This window comes from Calypte anna, chromosome 20 (genome assembly GCF_003957555.1).
Source record: "Calypte anna isolate BGI_N300 chromosome 20, bCalAnn1_v1.p, whole genome shotgun sequence".
Lineage (NCBI taxonomy): Eukaryota > Metazoa > Chordata > Aves > Apodiformes > Trochilidae > Calypte > Calypte anna.
Genome location: NC_044265.1, coordinates 8,708,689 through 8,730,572, shown reverse-complemented (window position 1 = coordinate 8,730,572; position 21,884 = coordinate 8,708,689). Strand labels below are relative to the sequence as shown.

Here is a 21,884-nt window from a genome sequence, read left to right as displayed (position 1 = left end):
GACAGCAAGATGTGTTTTCAGTAGAACTGGTTCAAAGAAAACAAACTGCAAGAATACCAACTTGTTGTGCTGTTTCCCTAAAAGAAAAAAAAAATTGAAAACCTTTAAAACAGCTTTAATTTTAAAGTCTGCCCAGAAATTCCTCCTCTCTAGTGGCCCACACAGTATGATACCATAGAAGAAAATCACTGAAACAGAGGAGCAGGATTGGGAAGGATGTACAAAAAATTCAGAGTCTGCAGTGAGATGTCACACTTTTATACATTTTTCTCTGTATTGATCACTGCTACCTTGCTCTTCTTATTGTTATTTATTTGACTCTCAAACGTGTTCAACATGAGTCTCAGGTTCCGTGTGAAATCTCTGTTCTGATTATTTTTCTGTGTGTCCCTTGTCTTACACACCCATCTATCTGCATACGCTGCATCTTACTGTCAGGCAGTTAAATAAATGGGATTAAGAGCTGAGTCACAAAATGCAGCTTGGGAAATATGAAAAAATATAGTGTGGAGTGGGAGAAAATCAAGTTCTCATTGTAGCATACGTTTCTTTCCTGGAAAATCCTCTGGTTTACGGGTAGCTTTTTGTCTTGAAACAATATCCAGAGCCTCTCTGACTTCACTCTCAGGGAGGACAGAGCCCAGGACCCAGGTGACCTAAGATGCTTTCTCTCTGCCAGCACCTCTCCTGCTTACACTTAGTGTGAAAACCTTTGGCTCTCTCTGAGGGTTACTGTGCAATTTCTGATGAAAAGACTTAGAGCAATAACTGGTTTTTGTCAGAATTTAATGGCTGCCACCAGTGACAGTGAAGGGAATTTTGCCTTCTCGGATGATGCACTCACATGCCCTTTTCATAAATAGGTGGTTAGTCAGCCAGAGAGGGTAAGACCAGACCACACATCTAAACTTGTTATTCCTCAGCTCCCTTCATTTTTTCAGTCCATCATTTCAAAGTGCAAACACTGAAGGAAGGTGGAACTTTTCAGCCACCTGTGCCAAACAACACATCCCCCCCTCCCGCCTCATGGGGCTGCCTCGCCCCAGAAAGACGGATAAAAAAAAAAAAAGGGAGAGAGAGAGAGAGAAAACAGCTCTATGAGACTGTTCTTAGGTCAGCCGGGCAGTTCCCCCGGGGAGCGGGTGCCGCTGCCTGCAGACCCGGCCGCCCCCCACCACCACCCGCGCCGCGGGGCTTGGAGCGGCGGCAGCACCGGGAGAAGCCGCGGAGCCGGGACCACCGGGAGCCCCCGGGAAGCTCCGCGGGCGGAGGCGCGGGCGGTGCTGGCGCGGTGCCCTCCTGCCTCGCCTGAACCCTTTCATGAACCGCTTGCCCCGCAGCCTTCCCGGGCCGAGCAGGGCAGGGCCGGGCCACCCGACCCCACCTCACCCCACCCAGAGCTCCTATTGGCCCTCGATGAAAGTCCAGCGAGCCTCCCGGCTGCTATATATATACATTAACGTGGATGGGTGTCTGTCACCGCGGCTATGGGAGGCTGCAGCATCTTCCTCCGGCACCCCGCCCTTACCTGCCTCCGCGGAGCCTCCGCGCAGCGGCTTTTCGCCTCCTCCCTCAGCGCCCCGCGGACGGCAGCTATCCCAGCTCGGCGGGGCCGGGGGTACCCTCTGGCCGCCCTGCCCGGCCCCCCCAGTTGGCCGCTGATGGGGAGCTTGCCCGACGTCCTCTGGAAGGGGGGGCTCAAGCGGCAGCATGAGACGCTGGTGAGGCGGGCGGATGGACGGGGATGCTGAGGCGGTGTTAGGGAGGGGAGTGGAAAGGAAGAGCCTCACACTCACCGGGGGTGGGGGGATCTCTTCTGCACCCCCAGGCCGAGTACCACAGGAGGTTTGGAAAGATTTTCCGTATGAAGCTGGGGGCTTTCGACTCGGTGCACATCGCAGCGCCCTGCCTCCTGGAAGCCCTGTACCGCCGGGAGAGTGCCTGCCCCCAGCGCCTAGAGATCAAGCCTTGGAAAGCCTATCGGGACTATCGCGACGAGGGCTACGGGCTGCTGATCCTGTAAGTGGCACCCGCAACACCCGGGAAGCCCTTGGGGAGCTTCAGGAGGGGCGGCTGCTCCCCACGGGTGAGCCGGGGGGGTGGGGTGTGGGGGAGCACGGTTTCCGCGGTGCCCGAGGGATGCTGCGGGCTCACCGACCTTCCGTGCCCGGCTCCCTCCCCGGGCTTCGCTCCCGCGGGGCGGCTGTGCCGGAGGAGCCGCCGCCCGGGGCTGCCCCCCGGAGCCTGTTCCATCCCCGGTGCTGCCGCCGGAGCCTGTTCCATCCCCGGTGCCCCGGGAAGCGGCTGCGGCGTCAGGTTTGTGCCCGTCGGTGCGAGGATGCCGAGGATGTCTTGTTGCACATGCCGCGTGTTTGGGGTTATTTTCTTTCTGTCTTCTTGAAGTCTTTCTCTCTTCAACCTCGCTGTTTTTATTTTGTCCTGTTTTGTTTTATTTTGTCTTGTTTTGTGGGGTGTTTTTTATGTGTTATTTTGTTTTTTTTAATTCAATCTAGGGAAGGAAAGGACTGGCAGAGGGTCAGAAGTGCCTTTCAAAAGAAATTAATGAAACCCAAAGAAGTTGAAAAACTGGACACCTTGATCAATGAGGTACTGAATTTCGGGAAACTCTTTGCCCTCACGCCCTTGGAAACCTAGGAAATAAAAGCAGATCAAGTGATACAGTTTACCTAGGTAGCTGCTGATTTGCTCTGCAGTGATAAAACCATGAGTTCATACTCTGAAATCATTCAGGCAATAATCACAGGGTCACAGAATTGCCACAGTTTGAAAAGACCTCTGAGATCACCGTGTCCAGCTGTAATAAATATAATAAGTAAAAAGGGATTATTAAGGTATGAAAAAACATGAGACCATTCAGAGATCTGTAGCTGAGATTGTCTCCGCAGAACAGTAAGATTATTCCACAGTGATAAGGGCTCCTGCAAACAGTTTTTGCTTACTTTTCTTGCATTCAACATTTTTTGCCTTTACTCCTTCATTTTTATGTTCTTCCCATCAAGGAACACCTCGCTCCTTAACCTCTGTGTTCCTCATTGAGTTTGAAGCACATCTGTGACAAACAGCTTCACCCCCTTTATTGTGCAACTCCAGTATTATCCCAGCATCAGACTGAAGCATTTCATCCCCACAGAGGAAAGCTCAGCTTGTTGAAGTACAAGCAGTGATAACATGGGAATCATCAGCATGTTATCCGTAACATCCAGGCATGTTATCACAGGGGGAAATTGAATCTTGTTCAAAGACCAGGAAACATAAATATTCCTCTCTTATGAAAGATTGTTATCTATATAAAAGACAGTTGAAATACTAGATTACACAGGATTTATATTAGTTGATGTAATTTTATTCCCTTCTTTCCCCTCTCCTCTCCTCTCCACTGCTTAGGTCCTGGAGGACTTCATGCATAGAATAGATGATATTTGTAACCACAATGGACAAATGGAAGATATCTACTCAGAATTCAACAAATGGTCATTTGAAAGTGAGTTGGTTTTATTTTTTTTCTTCCTGAGAATGGTATGAATTTTTTACCTGCCATGGCATTTCTCTTGGAGTATGATCAGTTATGAATGTGTAGTCTGATTATATCCAAACTGTCATCTGCATTGGCATGGAAAGTGGGTTGCAGAAAAGCCAGGGGACTATCTGTACACATGCAAAATTCAGCTGCACAGACTCTTCTGTCTGGTCACCTATGTAGCTTGTAACAAAAAAATCAAATATTATAATGATTTAAAAATCCAAATTTGAGGGACTCACAGTGCATTTATCTGCTGTGGGATCAGACATCATAGGACCATTTTTTCCCACCCGAGATTTGTTAATTATCAGCAGCACAAGTTCAATTAAATGATCCAGTAACAGTGAAGGAGCACTCATCATAGACAAGGGTTGGAAAACCCCTTTTACAATGTTTACATTGAGACTGAGAAGCAATGCAGTAAATTACCAAGACAAATTACTTCCATCTTTAGAAACCTGTAAGAGTGCACTAAGGAACCATCTGGCAGGAATTGCTTCAGGAAGGAGAAACTGGATCAGCAGTTCCCAAAAGGAGGAATGGTCAGATGTAGTGTGTAACTGAATGAGCTCTGCCAGACTTGTCTGCTTTTGGCTGGCTCATTTCAGTAACCTGTGTACTGAGTTCCTGAAAGTGAGGGGTTTTTTCCCATTGTCAGTGGTGATGTCTGATTTTGGAAAGGGAGAAATAGGAAGTGACAGATTTGAAAAAAAATCGAAAAATTTAAAAAGTGGAAAGAGATGGAAGCTGTTGCAGTGTGGGATGCTGCCAGTGTTTGCAAGTGGTTGCTGGCTGTGGAAAGGGCTGGGAGATGCTGCACTAGATGGGCTCTTTGGGTCCTGTTTCCCTACAACTCAGTTCTCTTCAGTAGCTTTACCATATAGCTTACTTGCCAAATATGCCAGCCCTGCCTAGCAGAATGATCTGCTGCTCATGTAAGGGGATCAGTGGTGATTCTTATTTGTGAAGAAAGTGTTACTGTAAAGGAAGTTTAGCTAGATATACTGCTGCTTGGGTCTAATGCAGACTTGCAGAAGGTGTTGTGAAGTGCTGTTCTCATTTGTGTGTCATCAGAGATCATTTTTCACAAGGATAATCCAAGCCATTCTGTGACAGTAATTGATGGGCACTATGTATCCTTTTGTTTATATCTTTTAATGATAATATTGCTTAACAACAGGTATCTGTCTGGTGCTGTATGGGAAGAGGTTTGGTCTCCTACAGCAGGACGTAGAAGAAGAAAGTTTGAACTTCATCAAGGCTGTAAAAACGGTATGGAAGGGTCTTTACTGGGGCTGTAGTGATTTGCTACCTCTGCTACTAATGTGAGGGTACCAGTTTAAGTGGGTCACCTGGAAAAAGAAATTCAGACTTCTGTGCTACAGGTGTAGTGGCAGTCTTGCACATCCAAGGTGACACTTAGATATGCAGTGATAGTACTGATCATCTGACTGTCCCATTATGAAATGCCTGCATCTACAGGCAGAAGATGCTGGATGGAGAGCAGGGTAATCCTGGAAATAGAGTTGTCAAATTGGCTTGTTCACTTTCCTCTCCCTGTAAAACACCTATTGTGCAACACTGCTGTTTGTTGGGTGGGATTGGTGTGGGATTATGCAAATATGATAGATTTGGAGATTAGGCATTCCTGCAAGCACACCTGCTGTGCATTTTGCTGCAACTTGGTCCCCAGTGATATGTATCTGCCTAATTTTAGCCATCTAAAAGACAGGAATCTAGCCTAGCCTAGTTTTTTTGGCTCCAACTGTTGTCAAAGGAGGGAGAGGCACTGCCAAAGGGTGACTTGTCCCATTCTAAACCAAGTGCCAAAAATAGATAGGATGAATCACCCACTGGAGAAGCCTCATCCTCTACTGGCTGTCCCTAATTTTTAGATGGATATGATCTAAATAGGTTAAGACATATCCTTTCTGTCCAGGATGGAAAATCTGCCAGAATCTTGACTTTCTGAAAATTGTCTCCTACTTCACAGTCTAATTTTGCTCAGAGATTGCAAGTAGATGGATTAAAGAAAGATTTAAAAAACTCTTTCTCCATCACAGATGATGGCTACTTTTGGAATGATGATGGTGACCCCCGTGGAACTTCACAAGGGTCTGAACACAAAAGTCTGGCAAGCTCATACTAAAGCATGGGATGATATATTTAAAACAGGTTATTGTTTTAAACATGATTTCTCTCCTCTCCTTTTGTCTCTTTTTCCTGCTTGGTGGAATTTCTCCATACTTGCTACTTCCCTGCTTTTTTAATTGGTGCTTTCAGCATAGATTGAGAACCTTTGCTGCAGCTAATGACAAATCTTTTCCAAGCATGGGAGCACTTCTGTTTTCTTCCACTGAGGTCTGGTTGTGGGGCTCCAAGGAAGCTCCAGAAATTTGAAAGCCAGCAGGATCACAAGTCCACTTTAATCTGTCTTGAAAATAAAGAGACAGAAAGTGTATAATATCTGTATAATTTAAAGGCAAGGCATATGAGTGAGAAAAGGGACCTCCCTCAAGGGGACCTCAAATGGAGTTGGTTTCTTGACAAATGAGAATTTTGCATGCAACAAAATCCTGTTTGCTAAACAAAACCAGAAATTACAGGATTTCTGATCAACCTGGAATATAGTCATCAGTCTTAAAAAATGAAATTATTTAAATCATAAGGTACAGTTTGGCCCTTTGACAATTTTTGACATTTTCTATTTAAGATTAGTTGGTCTTCAGGGTTAGAATAATTACACTAACTCCAGATAGGAAGTTAAGTTTATATTTTTCAATATATTGCTAGGCAGTGACAGTTACAGCTAAAGATTAAGACAGTGGTTTTGCACCTCGATGACTGTAGCACTGCATGATATATTTCTCTTGAGTACATGATACTACAAGACTTTGGGTCATGCCAGCCACATGTGCACTTATTTTATTGCTTCTGAGTTAATGGGTTTCAGGAAAGTTACTTTAAACAAGTTTTGTTCAGAAAAAACAGTTTGACACCTTCACTTTACATGAGCAGCCCCTTACCAAGAACTGGTCTTAATAATGATGATATTCATGAGATAGGATGGGCAAAATCTAGACCTCTATATTTAAAAAGAAAACAGCATGTAGAGATTTGGCACCAATTTTGCCTTCCCCTAGTAAATCAAAGGCTTACATTTCCCCTCAGGGAGTCTGAGTGTTAAGTCACTTTGATTTTTTAACACCTTGATCCCCTTTGAAAATCCAAGGTAATAAATTTTACACACTTGTATTTCTGTTTGCCAAATATTTCACTCAGTGCATCATTGATTTCCTTTCCTAATTTAAGAAAACAGAATTCCTAATAGTTTGCTGGGTCTCCTTTTGTTCAGAAGTGATTTTTGTGACTGAGTTGTTTAAAAAGTGAAAACATTATTTATTGATTGTAATGCTCATGACTTGAAAAAAAAAAAGAGCAAAGCTTGGTATCCTCTTGTCAGATGCAATTTTGCTTTAAACTTTAAAGTATTTTTAGTGACTTTCCATTAATTACCTCCTGCTCCTTCCTCCTCAGCCAAGCACTCAATTGACTGCCGACTGGAAAAGCACTCAGCAAACCCTCAGGAGGATTTCCTGTGTGACATCTATTCTGGAGGACAACTTTCCAAGAAGGAGCTGTATGCTGCCATTGCAGAGCTCCAGATTGCTGGAGTCGAAACGGTAAACCTGACTTTCTAAGAGCATGTTAAAACTAGCATCCTTCCAACTCCCTGCTTTCTTCTGTAACACCTGAGGCTGAGCTAAGCCTATAGTTGCTTCCATGGCCTAAATGCAAATGAATTTTTACCTGAGATCACTCAATTCTTTCTTCTGTTCATTACTCCTAGACAGCAACTGGGATGGCTCATAAGCCCTTGGCTTTAGGAAATACCATAAGGCAGTGACCAGCCAAAAATGTTGCTTTGCACTTTTGGCAACTTCCTCTTTCTGTCACCAAAAAATGGAGGTCTAATGTTTCTTTTTGGTTTGTTTCAGACGGCCAATAGTTTACTGTGGGCTTTGTATAACATCTCACGCAATCCACGTGTTCAGCAGAAGCTTTTCCAGGAAATACAGAGTGTAGTCACTCCTAATGGGAGTCCAAGTGCTGAGAACTTGAAGAATATGCCTTACCTAAAAGCCTGTCTGAAAGAATCCATGAGGTAAACACCCAAACACTTCTCAAAACTCTCAAACACTTTTTAAAAAGCAATTAATCACAAACTGTTTTAACAGAAAGTCTGTAGTAGAGAGCAAGGCTTTTTTAGTATGTATAATTTTGTTCACTGTTTTTGTTTAGGGTAAACTATGATAGATAGATGTTTTTTCTTTCACTGTAGATTAACACCATCAGTGCCATTTACCACTCGCACTATTGACAAGGAAATAGTTCTGGAAGATTACGTACTGCCCAAAGGGGTGAGTCTGTTAATTTAGCTTATTAGAATATTTTGTTGTTGATTAAGTGCCCTTTAAGCCATCAAAGATGGTCCTATTTCACTGTTAAAATGACTGCCAAAGGATGAATCCCAGGACTGAGAATGAGGAATTCACACCAAGAATTCCCATTAACTGGGAAGCATACCTGCCTGCATGGCTGTTGGATTTAGATGAAACTGGTGTGGTGTGCTATTTCAAAATTTCTTTTCAAAGTTTCTGATGTTTTTCTGAGAAAACCATGACCTTTTCTGTGCTTGAATTACTCTTCAGAGAATTACATGGCATCTTCTGAGGAAACTGCCTTTCCTTTGCTGTTGCATTACATTTTCCATTAACAAGCTGGTTCACTTAGCTCTGCAAAGCCAGTTTGTAATGAGTGTTTCTCTATTAATTTATAGACTGTATTAATGATAAACAGCCATGCCCTGGGTTGCAATGAAGAGTACTTTAAAGACTGGACTCAGTTTAAACCAGAACGCTGGTTTCAGAGGACCCTAATAAATCCTTTTGCTCATGTTCCATTTGGTATTGGGAAGAGGATGTGCATTGGGCGCCGCATTGCAGAGCTCCAGCTTCACTTGGCTCTCTGCTGGGTAAATACTCTGTATCTGGCTGCTCAGCATTGCACCTGATCAAGAGATGCCAAATGCACACTAACTGCAATCTCTCTGTTTCAGCTTATTCACAAGTACAGAATTGTAGCAACTGACAACAAGCCAGTAGAAACACTCCATTCAGGAACCCTGATTCCCAGCCGGGAGCTTCCCATTGCATTTCACCGAAGGGAAGGTAAGAGAAGGGGTGTGTGTGTGTGTGTGTGTGTAAGGGCCTCCTGAGCATGACAGACTTTTCTTTGAACCTCATTTAGAATTTTCATAGAACTGTGTATTTAAGAGAACAGATGTTTTCCTCAGCTTTCTCCTCACTATGTGAGGTTTATTGAATGCCATCAGGTCACTTTGCTTCTAATAGAAAATATTCTACGTATGAAGAAGACAAATTTTGTATGGCTTATGGCTCTGAAGTAAGCTGTCTAGTTTTAAACTCAAGAGATCGTGTCTTCTGTAGCTGATGCAAATCAGAAATGGGGAAATCAGATTCTATAAACTGCAGGGGAAACATAATAACCTTTATTTTGTTGTATAATAACTTCCCCACTGCTTTTCTAGAAGGCATTTCCTAAAGCATAGCATTTAATTTTGAGCATCAATATACAAATTAAAAAGAAAATGCCCTAGTGCAGAAACAGCCCACCAGTGCACAAAGTTTAGATTAGAAAACTTGATTTTAGGCAGAAGGGTAAAGAAAAGCAATATCTATTTGAAAATGGTCACACAATGTTGCAATTTGCACATTTTTGTTTCAAAAGAAGGCATGTAAGATTTTCTCTGCTGACAGGGTATTTTTTAGCTTATTTGTATATAAATCTATATTAAAGACTTGATCTAGAGTTAATTCCTCAATTTAAAAAAAAGGGACATTTCAATACTGTGGGAGATCTGGTTTTGCTGGCCAACAACACAGGAAAAAATAATTCAATATAATCTGAGTAAGGGCATTAATTTAATTATCTGAAGTCTGTACAGTGTTATTTGTTTTAATTAATCAATCCCTAAGTGGATTCTTTTCTCTTTAATACAGCTTGAAGAAAATAAATTGTAGTCCTACTGCTGATTTTTCTGAAAAAGTATACAGTGACTGGGAAGCCAAAGCCTGTGATAACCAGTGGAAAAACTGCAACACACACCCCTTGAACAGTGGCTGAGCCAGAAATAGTACCAAGAAAAGGTCTCTTATTGGTGGTTTTTTTTAAAATGTGGTTACTTATTTCAGCTGTATTTAGAAATGTTAAAAGGAAAGAAAAATACTATACATGTTCATACCTCTGCAGACACAATAATTTAGTGCAGCTGAGGAACTGTACAGGATAGAGTTTGGTGGTGATCTGTGGAATGCTGTGTATGGTTCATAGTGCACAGTGATTATTGTAGCCTCGAGCTGTTTGGCAGGCTGGCTTGGGAAGAACTTGTTTCATTTGTGGGTATCAATCATAGAGGGCACCTGGGGGAACAACAGTGAGAACTGAACTGCAGCTGTTAGCTCTGAGTTGAAGACCTTGAAGAAGACAGTTTAAGGGAAAAGAATCTCACTTAGTCCTTATCAGGTTATCAATGTCATGAATGGAACTGAGAAGTCAGACAGCAGTTTGTAATAAGGCAAACAACAGGGCTTAAAGATCAGGTTAATGAAAGTGTACTTTCCCTAAAGTTACAAACTTCCTTCATAGAAAGGAAATAAGGACAAAGGTATATAAAAGGATCTGTCCTCATGCCTGCACAGTACTGCTCATATGAAGTTGCAATACTGCTCCTACCACAATCTTCTCATACCTGTAGAATTTAATGCCTTCAAATTCCATACAAACCTTTTACCTTTATTGTAAAACCTTAGTGGCCTTTTACTGCATGAGAGGCTTTGTCCATAAATGGAATCACTGGAATCCTATGGGTTCTGCCATTATTAAATTATCCTAACAGGATAGTTACTTCATCAGACGAGTAATATAAATTGTATGTTGCAAAGAACCACAGGAAATAAGAATCCTAGATATTTTGAAGAGGTCTGTTTCTTGTGGGGGTTTCAAGACCTGTATCTAAAGGTTAAAGTTGTCACTAACCTTCAGGTAATACTATATGGTAGCTATTAAGGTCACAAGTGTATTTTTGTCATATGCAGTTTCAAGTACAGGTTTAAATATATAACGATTAATGTTTATTTTAATTTTTTTTCACTTTCTGTAATAATGCAAGTTTTTAGCATTTGTTGGTCTCTGGATTTTATTTTTTTTTCCACTGCTGTTAAATTCAAAGATGTAACTGTAGCCATATTACAGTATGTAAAGCAATTTGTGCATTAGCAGAACCTTTCTAGTGAATTTTGTAATAGTCAATTTTGTAATAAAATAAAGTTTTCTATTTTTTTTCTATAAAAAGTCTTCCATAGTTTGTTATAAAGTCTTTATAGCATTAGAGAAGTCTTGGCTTTTATGATTACTTCTTGCAAAAAAAAACCCCAAAACTGAGGTACTTTCATCCCTCTGCTTAATATCCTTAGTGGGCTTGAAGTTCTACAAAATCAAGTTACTTTAATTCAACACTGAAAAAAATTCTGCTTCATAATGCACCCAAGTTGTTTGATTGTATGCTATAACCACACCTTAACTGGGAAACTGCAAAGTCCAGCTCTTGGCAGGAGGGTAAAGTGGGCAAAGGACCAGCCTGGGAGGTGGATCCCAGGTTAGCAAATAGAGGAAAGTTAAGCCCTGCAGCACAGAACTTTGATGTCATCCTCATTTTGTGCCATTAATCTCCTCAGCATTCCTTCAATCCAGGCTAGCCCTAATATTCAGGAATGTATTAAATCCATGCCTACGGTCTTTCCCTCTGTATTATCCTCTCTGACCTCAGTGACTGCAACATTTCTGCAGTTATAGTACAGTCTGGGCAAGTTCCTCTCCAGCCTGCACAGTCCTGAGGTCTCCAGGGATGGAATTCCTACATTTCTCTGCTATTAAGACAAGATTAAATCAATCCAAAGGTTTGAGACAAGGTGAAAATTGTTTTAACCTGTGCATGATCACAAGAAATGCTGTATGCAAAAAAAAAAAAAAGCCATGCACTCACTCAGAACTGTGAGTGCCAGCCTGGTGGTTACACAAAGAGAAAATTTGACACTCATCAAACCCAAGCTGTCTGTGGCAATGAAGGCAGCCTCTGGCTGAGTGAATGATGGGGTAAGAAAACTGTGCAGCAACAATGTGAGAACATGGCTTTTCTAAAAATGATACTGCAATGTGACTATAATTCATGATGCTGAAACTGAGGTGACAGCTCAGAGCCCTGGAAGGGTGAGCTGGGAGCTCACTCAAACCCAGGGGAGCTTTGGTAGCTCATGCAGAGATGCAGGACTGTGTGTGAGATATATCCAGGCTGCTACAACAATGCTATACACTAAGTTTCTTCTTACAGTATTCTACACTAATATGATCCCATTAGAGCCCATGGAGCTGTGCCAATAAGAAACAAGAAAGTCAGGACTAGTGTTCAGTTCCAAGTATATCACATCACTCACAAAAGTTCTGGTGATTTAACTTTTAAAGACTACCAAAAAGAAGAGGTTTTATCTAGCTGAACTGACCTTGACAGCCCAGTTATCACTATTTCAAAATACTTTATTGCTTCTGTATAGTAGATCACAAGTTCATGCTTACTGAACTGCTTAGTATTTTTGCTATTTAAATTTACTGGGCTCAAGGATCTATACAGGTGCTGCTCTGAGTGAGGTCTTGACCAACTCTGTACAAGCTGAGGTACAAATGTGTGCTGTCTCCTGGAGTTTTAAACCACTGACCTGGAAAATTTTGTTCCGGAAGCTCTGTAGATTTTCAAGTTCCTGAAGTTTTCAAAGAACTTCATTAATCTGCTACCTCAAAGTAAATGTCCAAAGTAATTTACCTCGGAAATAGGTAATTATCAAACTCCAAAGATAATGAATGACCAAGCCAGACTTTCACATTAAGAAACCTGTCTGGTTTTCTTTATTTCATATTTCGGAAGCATTAAAACCAGCAGGATGCTTCTGAGATTAATAAATGTCTATTAAGCTTTTTGCCTGTGGTCAGCTGGATGAATTCAGGTCACCTCTTTGCTTCTTTGAACTGATTTGCTCATTCAGCATTACTTATTAAAGAGACAATATCAACACTGTTACCATTTCCTACAGTTACTTCTCAGAGGAAGATAGTGGGATCATAAAATGAATGGAGTAATTGGCCTCTACATCAACTCTCTCAACAAGGAAGTGAAAGAAGTTTACCTATCCAAAAAGAATCAGTTCTGTTCAGGCTTTAGACATGTTAGTGGGAATGGCATAGACAAAGTTGGAGCCAAGTGATCTGTGCTTTTTTATGAATAAAGAATGCCAATTTTCAGGACTGACAATCTGTCATTTTTCATTTATGTTCTGTTCATTATAAGCTGGCTGTTCTATACTGTGCTCTGAGTGTAATCCCTGCTTACACCTATCAGTGCTGTGATTAGATGGCAGATAATGTGTTCTAGTTTGTCTTCCTCCACACTGAGAAGGATCTTTGTTCTCAACAATGAGAGGTAGAATTTATGTCTGTGTCAGCACTGGCTTTTGCTGATGATGCAAAATAATCCAAGCTCTGAAAAATTAATTCTGCCAAATGTGTATAGCTAGAGTTCATCTCAGAACAAAGCTCAGCATGTGCTTGATTTAACTATGTGAAGCACTGCATTGACCTCAGTGGGACTGGTTGTGTATGTGTGGGGTTTTTAATGCATTATCACTTTTTATAAAAGGAGAAAGTTCAACAATTTCCAGTCTGTGGCACACATATTGAAACTTCATTTAAGGACTGTAGCTCTAGAAGAAAAAGCTGCATTTCAGCTGAAACAAAGGGCCTATTGAGATTGAAACTACAGCAGTCTCTCTTACCCTGAATGTGTGTGTTGCTCTGATAACTTGTGGATTGATACACCATAGTGTGGGTGGCTGCATTCAGGTTTTTTTGATGTGTCCTTCCAGGCATGGCTTGGGGAAAACTATGAATATTACATTATGAAGCTGAATATCATGTTTATTCAATTACTTTTATTCTTGGATGTTTCTGAGTATCAGCTTTCAGCAAAGTAAAAGCTAGAGAGATACTGAACTGCTTTATCCCAGAAACAGGACACGTCCTGACCTCTGTGGTGATGCTGCCAGCTCTCTGCTCCCTGTCCTCTCACTCAGGGCTGCAATCCCAATGCCTTGAATCCCTTTCACACACCAAGGTAGGAACCAGCAACACATTTGTTGACACTGGTCAGTGTAAACTCACACGAAACTGGTATCAGACACTACAGAACCAGAACAAATCTTGGGGCAGACAGGCATAACTGGTATGGCTGGAGACACTGCAGTGCACTTTTTTCAGGACAGCCCAGCTTTCCATGTATTACTGTTCACTTCTTTCTTGTCTGTCTGTCCACAAGAGCATTAAAACCTCATACAATACCTGTCTGGATGTTACATTCTGTATTCCTTTCCTAGCAGACACTTTGACTTTCAAATCTTCCCCATAGTTCCTGTCTCAGCTGTAGCTGAGCAGCTATGGCTCTCATGGCTCAAGTAGCTCCTGGCTTTGGAACATAAGAAGTTAAATTTAAGCCACAGTTTGGATGCAGAAGGATTTTTAGAAATCTTTATGTGTAGGGATTTGGATGGAGTTGAACACTTATGGAGCAATCCTCCAGACAAGAAAAGCAATGAGGGATCTTTATGAGACAAAATGTTTTCTCCAAGGGATTATGTCAAAACAAGTGTGGAATGGAATGCATTTAATAATCAAAGTAAATTATACTTTGCTTTCTTGGGCATGTTCCTCCTGGCAAGTTTGAACTCTTTGCCTCTAATTGTTCAGGGTGTTGAATGAACTCCAGGCCCTGTATGTCAGAGGGGAAGGGATGGCAGCAGGGGCAGCAGCTGGGCAGGAGCACAACAAGGCAATAAAGGGGAACTCTGAATATGAGACTTCTCCCTTGGTCTTCCCAAATTGGAATGCATATTTGATACTTTACCCTTCACTATCAACTTAGGTGCCCAGAATGTGATAGTAAAACAAACAAATCACATCTGATTCATCCTGCTGTTGAACTGTGTTTCACATAAAACCAGAAGATAGGAGGGAAGCAGAGGAATGGTGCAGGTCTTCTTACCCTGAACTAAGAGAGGGACTTCTACCACCATTGAGTTGGCTCAAGGTGAAGAAAGGAAGAAATGTTCTCCAAATTTAATGGCAATAATGGAAGGAAGTATTTGAAAAACTCATACCTTGGGCAGTATGAGTTGTCCTTACCTAAACTCAAGTTTCCACCAAAAAAAGCCCTTATTGTTATCTCAGTTGTACCAAAAGGAATCACAAATGGTTTTGCAGATGAGGGCAATGCCTGAATCAAACTCAGACCCACCTGGATCAGGGCAAAGGTACCCACATATCTGATTGGGGTCAGCCAAGAGCCAACTCTCTCCATGGGCAAAGGCCATCCTCACCCCTAAAATCCTTGGAGCTCCTTTGGTGGCTCTGCAGGAACATTCAGCCACAGGCTGCACTTTGTCAAGATGCTCATTATTGATGCTGCAATTGAGAGGATTGAACTGGCTGTCCTACCATAAAGCACAGGAGAAGACCTCAGCTAGAATCCAAATTTTAGTCATTTTAAATGGGACCTACAGATCCTAGGTAGATTAAAGGAGATTTTGGGAGCATGAGTCTGGGCAGGATGACATGAAGACAGTTGGCTTTCATACACATCTTTCACTTAGTTCAGGAGATGCCAAGTTTTGGTACTACAGAAGGATCCTGTCTTCCCTCTGGCTATGTTTGAAAGGCAATGTAATAGAAAAGCTTTAAATATACATTGCTCCTTGTGACAAACACATTTGGTATCTCATTTCAGTGCAAGAGAAGCTTCAAAACACACTCCACTGGAAGGAAAAAAAAACAACTAAACAAAAACCCAGACCACAAAAAACTTTAGAGAAAAAAACAGGAGATATCTTGTATGCAGTCATTGAACACAATGATAAAAACTTGCCCAGTAATTGGACACCTTGGACATATTATTTATTCTGGGGGAGGAGTTTCCACTGTAGCCTTTCCATTTTAATAAGTGTACAGGAAGTTGGAATGGCACAGAAAGGTGTTTTTAATCATTAAAGACTAAACCCTGGAGCATCTTGGATTTTCTACCTCATGGAAGCAGGTTGTGCAGCTTCCAGAACTGCAAAATCTTAAAATAACTTCAAAGAAGACAAAATTAATTGCATTGACATACATCAATTGCTAATGACAGCTGATCCACAGCAGTATATACTGTTACTGTGCTAAAGAGCATGCTAATTCTGGATGTTACCTATAATTAGAAGGATTTCTGCTTTCAAATTAAATTGAAACAAGTGCTCTGCTTAAATAGTCTTACAGGATGAAAAATACATGTATTTTCTCATAATACTGTTTCACTGGTGTCATTTTTCAAAAATTAGATTGAATGAAGCCTTTTTGTGTGTATAAAAAAAGTCAAAAGCCTATAATGAAGCATGGCTAGTATCTCTAAAAACACTTAGTAAAAAGTCATTATATATTTCCCAAGCAAGGCCTGTGACCAAATAAAATTCTTTATGAAATGGAGTTTCTGCTAAAAACTCACTTTTAAATTAATGCAAGTTGTTTATGAGTAAATGAAAAAGAGATTACTTGTGGCAAGTTAAGGAATTTGAGGGTGTTTGCCATAGTGTCTGACCTTTAGCTTTGAATAACAGAAAAATAATTGGAGGAATGATATCTGTTAGTTCAGCCAAAACAATGCTGGACTGTCACCAACGAAGGCATTAAAAAATCCCATTTTGGTACAGGTAAGAAGTATTCCTCCCTGGAGAGAGCCTTAGAATAAACATTGGATTTTTACAAAGAGCAATTTATTTATAATATTTAAATACTATTTCTGGCTGTGAATGATTTATTTAGTGAAAAGGTGTGACCATTCTGAAGAAAAAAGGCAGAGTTTTGCTTTGGCAACCAGCTTAATTCAAAAGCGCTCTCCATACAAATGTTCAATAAACATGATTTATCCTTTACAAAGTTTGAATAAAAGAAAGAAATTTAATTCACCTAAGAAAAACTATATTTTTTTTCTCATCAACTCTCAGAAAAGAGGGAAATTGCAAGGTAGGTTACTCAAGACATTTGGTGGCAATTGCTTTTCCTAAGAAAAGCATTTGCTTTTCCTAAGAAAATTTAATATTCAAAGTTCCTGTCTAAGTGTTTTTCTTGAAAGGACAGATAAAAAAAAGCAGGCTGAGGGGAGTATTTTCAGTTAAGGGAACTATTGCTTTATCAGCTTTATTAAATCCAGAATCTTCAGGGGCTTCTCTGTCTATTAAATACCAATTTACACGCAGATTGAAAAAGACATTTCAGGGAGAGACAGTGCAGTAGAGTTACAAGAAGAATTCAAGACTACTATTTTAAGGGGATTTATTTTTATGAGGCTTCTTCAGAAATGATGCTTTCATCATTGATTTAGACATCTAGTTCAATGCCATTGACTACCTGTCAATGAGAGTTAAACTCCACAGCCTCACCTGAGAATGGAAAGGGAAGTCATTCACACCAATTCAAAAGGATAAGTAGGGTAGTTTGTGATTTTTTTTTAGGTGTGGTTACCTAACCTGCAATAAAAGCCCTGTGGAGATTGCACCCCATGGAAACTTTGTGGGTTCAGGGACTAATTATGGGCTGTTGTCCTCCACCCCTCTCATGGCCTGCATCCTGATCTCTCTCAACCATGAGACTTTGATCCAGACAACAAAAAATTTTGCAGGGTTGGTTTTAGTAGGATCAGAGACCTTGCCCTGACTTGCCTCTTGGCTACAAAATTGCTGGAGTCAACAGGAGGAAAGTAGCCTGAGCACTGCTCTGGGGGATGGCTCCAGTGAGCTGGAAAGGACAAGAACACTCGTCCTGAGCTGCAGCAAAGCTCTGTAGGAGCCAAAGGAAGCCTGGGAACCATGTAACTCTACCTGTACAGAGCCACTGGGGAGTGATTCCCAAGATCATTCAGAGAAATAAGAGTGTTCAACCATTTAGCTTAAGAGGCAGATACTCATGTTCTGAAATATTTCGTTGTGATTAAGGTGTCTAAATCCAGAAGGAGTTTTATTGTTTTTCCTAAATGCCAAAATTCCACTTTGGATATGCAAGAACCTCTCAGAAACTTCCCCTCTGCTCTGAACAAATCAGAGAAGAAGAACTAATTGCAAAAGATCTCCTTGCTGCTGAACTGTGGCAAAACTAATTTCCACCAAAGGGCACACTCAGTGGGTAGTCTGGCAGCTGATGCAGGGGAAGATGTGCTTGAGGACATTCTCCAGCAAGCAGGATAGTTTCAAATACAGTTGATTCATAACTCTTGCAAAGTTTTTCTTGCCCAGAGGCAGAATTGAAAGATAAACTAGAACAGCTCATTGCTTGAGGAATCAAAGAGTCAGCTCTGAGCCAACAGTGTGCAAGTATTTACCATTCACTGCAGGAAGGGGGAAGGTTTTATACACATGTTAATACAAATGAATGTAATAAATATTTTAAAATAGCATAGTAGACTACCTGCAGGTGGAGATGTTCAAGGAGGGATATGGCTGATGCCAAATATTTGATCTGTGCTTTGATCCAACAACAGGCTTCTGGCAGGTGTCCTTAGAAAAACAGAGCACAACATTCTTCTGCATATTCAGGAGCCCCTTGGGAAATCACTGCTTCCTCTGAGCCCCTCTTGGGTTACGATTGGCACCCAGTGTGCTTCATTGGAAAAGACAGCAGAGTTTTGAGGACATGAAGAGTGTTGTGCTACATATAAGAGTCAATGGGATAAAGGGAAAAAACCCAAGAGGAGCAACTAGCAATTATGGGGAAAATCAGAGCTCCTGGGCAAATAAACAAAGGTGTGAATTCTGTGTAATGGAAATAATATACTCATCAGGGGAGTTAAAGCACAGGGTGTTGGGGCAGATCACACAGCAACCACTAACTTGCCTGTCTCAACAGACAGAGCTCAGGGACAGGAATGATGGGGATTATGAAAGGAAATGGCATTGTGTGTGCCTGCCTGACCCCAGCCCCCATGCTGTTTATTTTCAGCTGCTAATCCAGAGCTCATATTTTGCTGATAAGACACTGGGCACAGAGGACTGTGTTTTATTAGTCAGTGTCAATCATAGGGGAAACCTGTCCCCTGAACCATTTCCAACAGTCTGTGCATGACTTTATGATATTCTTAGCTTGCACAGAAATCATAAATACTGTATTATTAGAGACTTAAAGCAGGTAGACATTTCAAAAGCTCAGGTAACAGTGTTTGACTTAGTTAATATTGCATTCACTCAAAAGCTCATTTTGTGCTTCAGCTCTTCAGAATTACCTAATCCCGTTGGATAGAAATTCAGGATCTCTCAACTCTCACCCCCAGTGCTTATCTCAACCTGTCAGACACCTTTCTCCTTCACTCCAGGGTAATCCCACACACATTTCACCTAACTGCCCACTTCCTAGGATTCCCAGGGCTGTTTTCTCAGCCTCTGCCATATCTTCCTTGAGACAAGCTGAGCAAAACCAGGCAAGGCACTGAAGATAACACATTCTGTCCATGTCCATTACTGGACTATCAAATGATGGCCAGAAGTATTGTTTAAGCATAATTATTGCCCCAGAAAACCTGCTGGGGAGTGACTGCAAAAAAATATCAACCTATTGCCATTGATGAATGATATCCAGTAGCTGAGATACCAAAAAAAAAAAAAAAAAAACCAAAAAAAACCCACAAAAAACCCAAAACAACCCAGGGAATGTGCCACATAGCATCTCTTTTGATCTTCTTAAAAGAGAGGAAAAATTTACAGCATTTGTCTAGACAAAGTAATGATTCATAATCTCTGCAATGTCTTGCAGTTCCTGAGGGGAGACAGAGTAAAGCCAGTCTGACTCTTTTCTTCCAGGTCCTTTCTGCTTTTTAGTTTTTTGTCATTGTTTCTTGCTGTGGAAAGGCATGGAGAAAAATTAGCCAGGATCATGTTTGAAGGGATCTGAAGCAGGCCTTATGTCAAATATTTGTTGCTTTTTGACCCATCCCAGAAACAGGAGATTTAATTACCTCACTGTTAATCCCTGAAAGTTCAGATAATAATGAATCAGTTGTTTAGGAACTATTATTAATGCAGCTTTTTTTCTCCTCATATTTGGGTCTTGTTGCTCTCTGAATTTTAAGAGAACAGAGGAATGACTGCATGTGTAAGTATTGCCATTGAGATGAAATACCTTTGGATGGCTTACAACTGAATAAACACAGAAGGTGCTCTAGTGGTATTAATTCTTAGGTGAAAGTCTATCATAGATTCTTATTTACAGGAGATAAGGGCTGCCAACTGGAAAGCCAGACACTGGCCCATGCATCACTATACTATGTTTTCATTGTATTTTTATTTTTGGGCTTATTGTGATGCTCCAGCAGCACAGGTGGAAGCTGCTTTATAATTCCCTAATAATAAGGCTCAGCTGAGTGTGTCAAGGTGGTGCACATTCCCACATTCCCCCTCCAGCAACACCCCCCCCCCCATCTCTTAGTTCTTCTTCATTAAAATGGTTTGACTTGTACTAAATGATTTCATAAAATAACCTGTGACACTGTTTAGTGTCACCTGCTGAATTCTTTTGTGCTAAGAGGCTTAATTCAAAACTCTTATATAGAGCAAATCAACTTTAAAGGAAGACCTGAAGGAAAATATGTTTAGCAATACTACCTCTAAAATATTTTCTGCAACTGCATGTTGAGTAAGTAAAAAATTCCCTCATGTCAGTAATTCACTGTTTAATTGTACTTTGCTAATTGACTTGAGAGTTTTATATTAGTTTCTCTTTCATTTATCTGACATTGTTTCTCCTGTCCTTATGGTGAGCAGTTCTTCAGAGATGGAGAGCAACTTTTTGGTGAGTCTTTATATGCTGCAGTGTTAAATCCTGTCTTTCTTGAATGCTGAAAATATTTGTCAACTTTCTTGAAAGCTGGGAAGTGTCCAAGAAATGTAGGTTTGAGTCCCAAGTGGAATATCATTTGGGTATATGCTCTCAGCTGCAACAGCACATGCTAAACTAGGGATTAATCCCATGATTAATACTGGCAGCTTCAGAACACTGAAACTGAAATTAATACTTGGTTTAGAATCAACTTAACATTTGCTTTGTATTCATACTGGCTATGGTTAATAAAATGTATTAAAACATCCTTTAACTTCAGCTCAAGATGAAAAGTAGAAAAAAACTTTAATATATATATATTTTTATATATTTGGAAATACTACCAAAAGAGAGATTACAGATAAAGTAGAAGATGCTCATCTGCTTCTTCCACCACACAGTTTATTCTATAGCTCCTGAGGAACTAGTAAGTGTATACCAAGGATCAGTGCCTCCAGGGGTCACAGAGTTAGTATAGTATGTTTTTTACTAAAAAATTAACCTTTACAAGGATTGGACTTTTGTGTGTCTATTTTTGGCATCCTTTGGTTGAAAAAAAACCACCAGCTGAACTTGCACTCCTAACCTCTTGATGGTGTTTTACTATTAATAGTAAAAGGCTTTAATAAGTAACCAGTCTCAGTGCATGATAATACATTTCCACTTCCTTGCAATCTGTGAACTTTATGACTTGATACCCACTTAAAAAACAATAGTGGGGGCACTGGAGCAGGAGGGAGCAGATGCCCTCAGTGCTGCTCGTGGCCCCCCCATGTCTAAGCCCCACTCCACCCATGGGACCACAGCCTGGGCTGGTGGCTCTGGGGGTGGCAAATGTTCCAGGACTGGTGACCAAGCAGCCCCAGCCAGGGTGTTCAAAAGGTGGCCAAATTGCCACAGGCTTCCTGCCTCAACCTATCCAGGGGAAGAGTAGCATAGGGCTGTGGGAAGGATGATGCCCAGGGACTGGGATGTGGGGACAAGGGGCAGATGCAGGCTCACGAGTCTCAGCTGTACATTTTTTTCCCAGGTTTTTCCAATATTAGTGTGTTAGGAGCTGGTTTGAGACTGGAAGTAGGGAAGAGTTATGAATTAAGAGGAAATAGAACACCCAGATCCTTTTAAGATGCTTTCTTGTCCAAAGATAATGTGGGTCAGGTGTGTAAGCCCAAAATGCTCCCTTGGTTTCTGGTGCAGGGGTAACTGGCACCTTGTAGCCATCTGACCTCAGAGGAGAGGGGAAAAACAGTAGGAAAAGCAGGCCAGGGGAGCT

General features: G+C 41.2%; 1 protein-coding gene across 1 annotated transcript; it reads left to right on the top strand.

Annotated features, from left to right (window-relative positions):
* The first annotated feature begins 1,613 nt into the window (after positions 1 to 1,613).
* Positions 1,614 to 8,819, top strand: LOC103532261 (1,25-dihydroxyvitamin D(3) 24-hydroxylase, mitochondrial). Its single transcript, XM_030463352.1, has 11 exons — positions 1,614 to 1,721; positions 1,829 to 2,019; positions 2,514 to 2,607; positions 3,406 to 3,502; positions 4,722 to 4,813; positions 5,605 to 5,716; positions 7,079 to 7,224; positions 7,540 to 7,706; positions 7,884 to 7,962; positions 8,382 to 8,576; positions 8,661 to 8,819. The coding sequence occupies exons 1-11, from the start codon at positions 1,662 to 1,664 to the stop codon at positions 8,817 to 8,819; spliced, it is 1,392 nt and encodes a 463-aa protein (XP_030319212.1). The 5' UTR covers positions 1,614 to 1,661.
* The last annotated feature ends 13,065 nt before the right edge of the window (positions 8,820 to 21,884 follow it).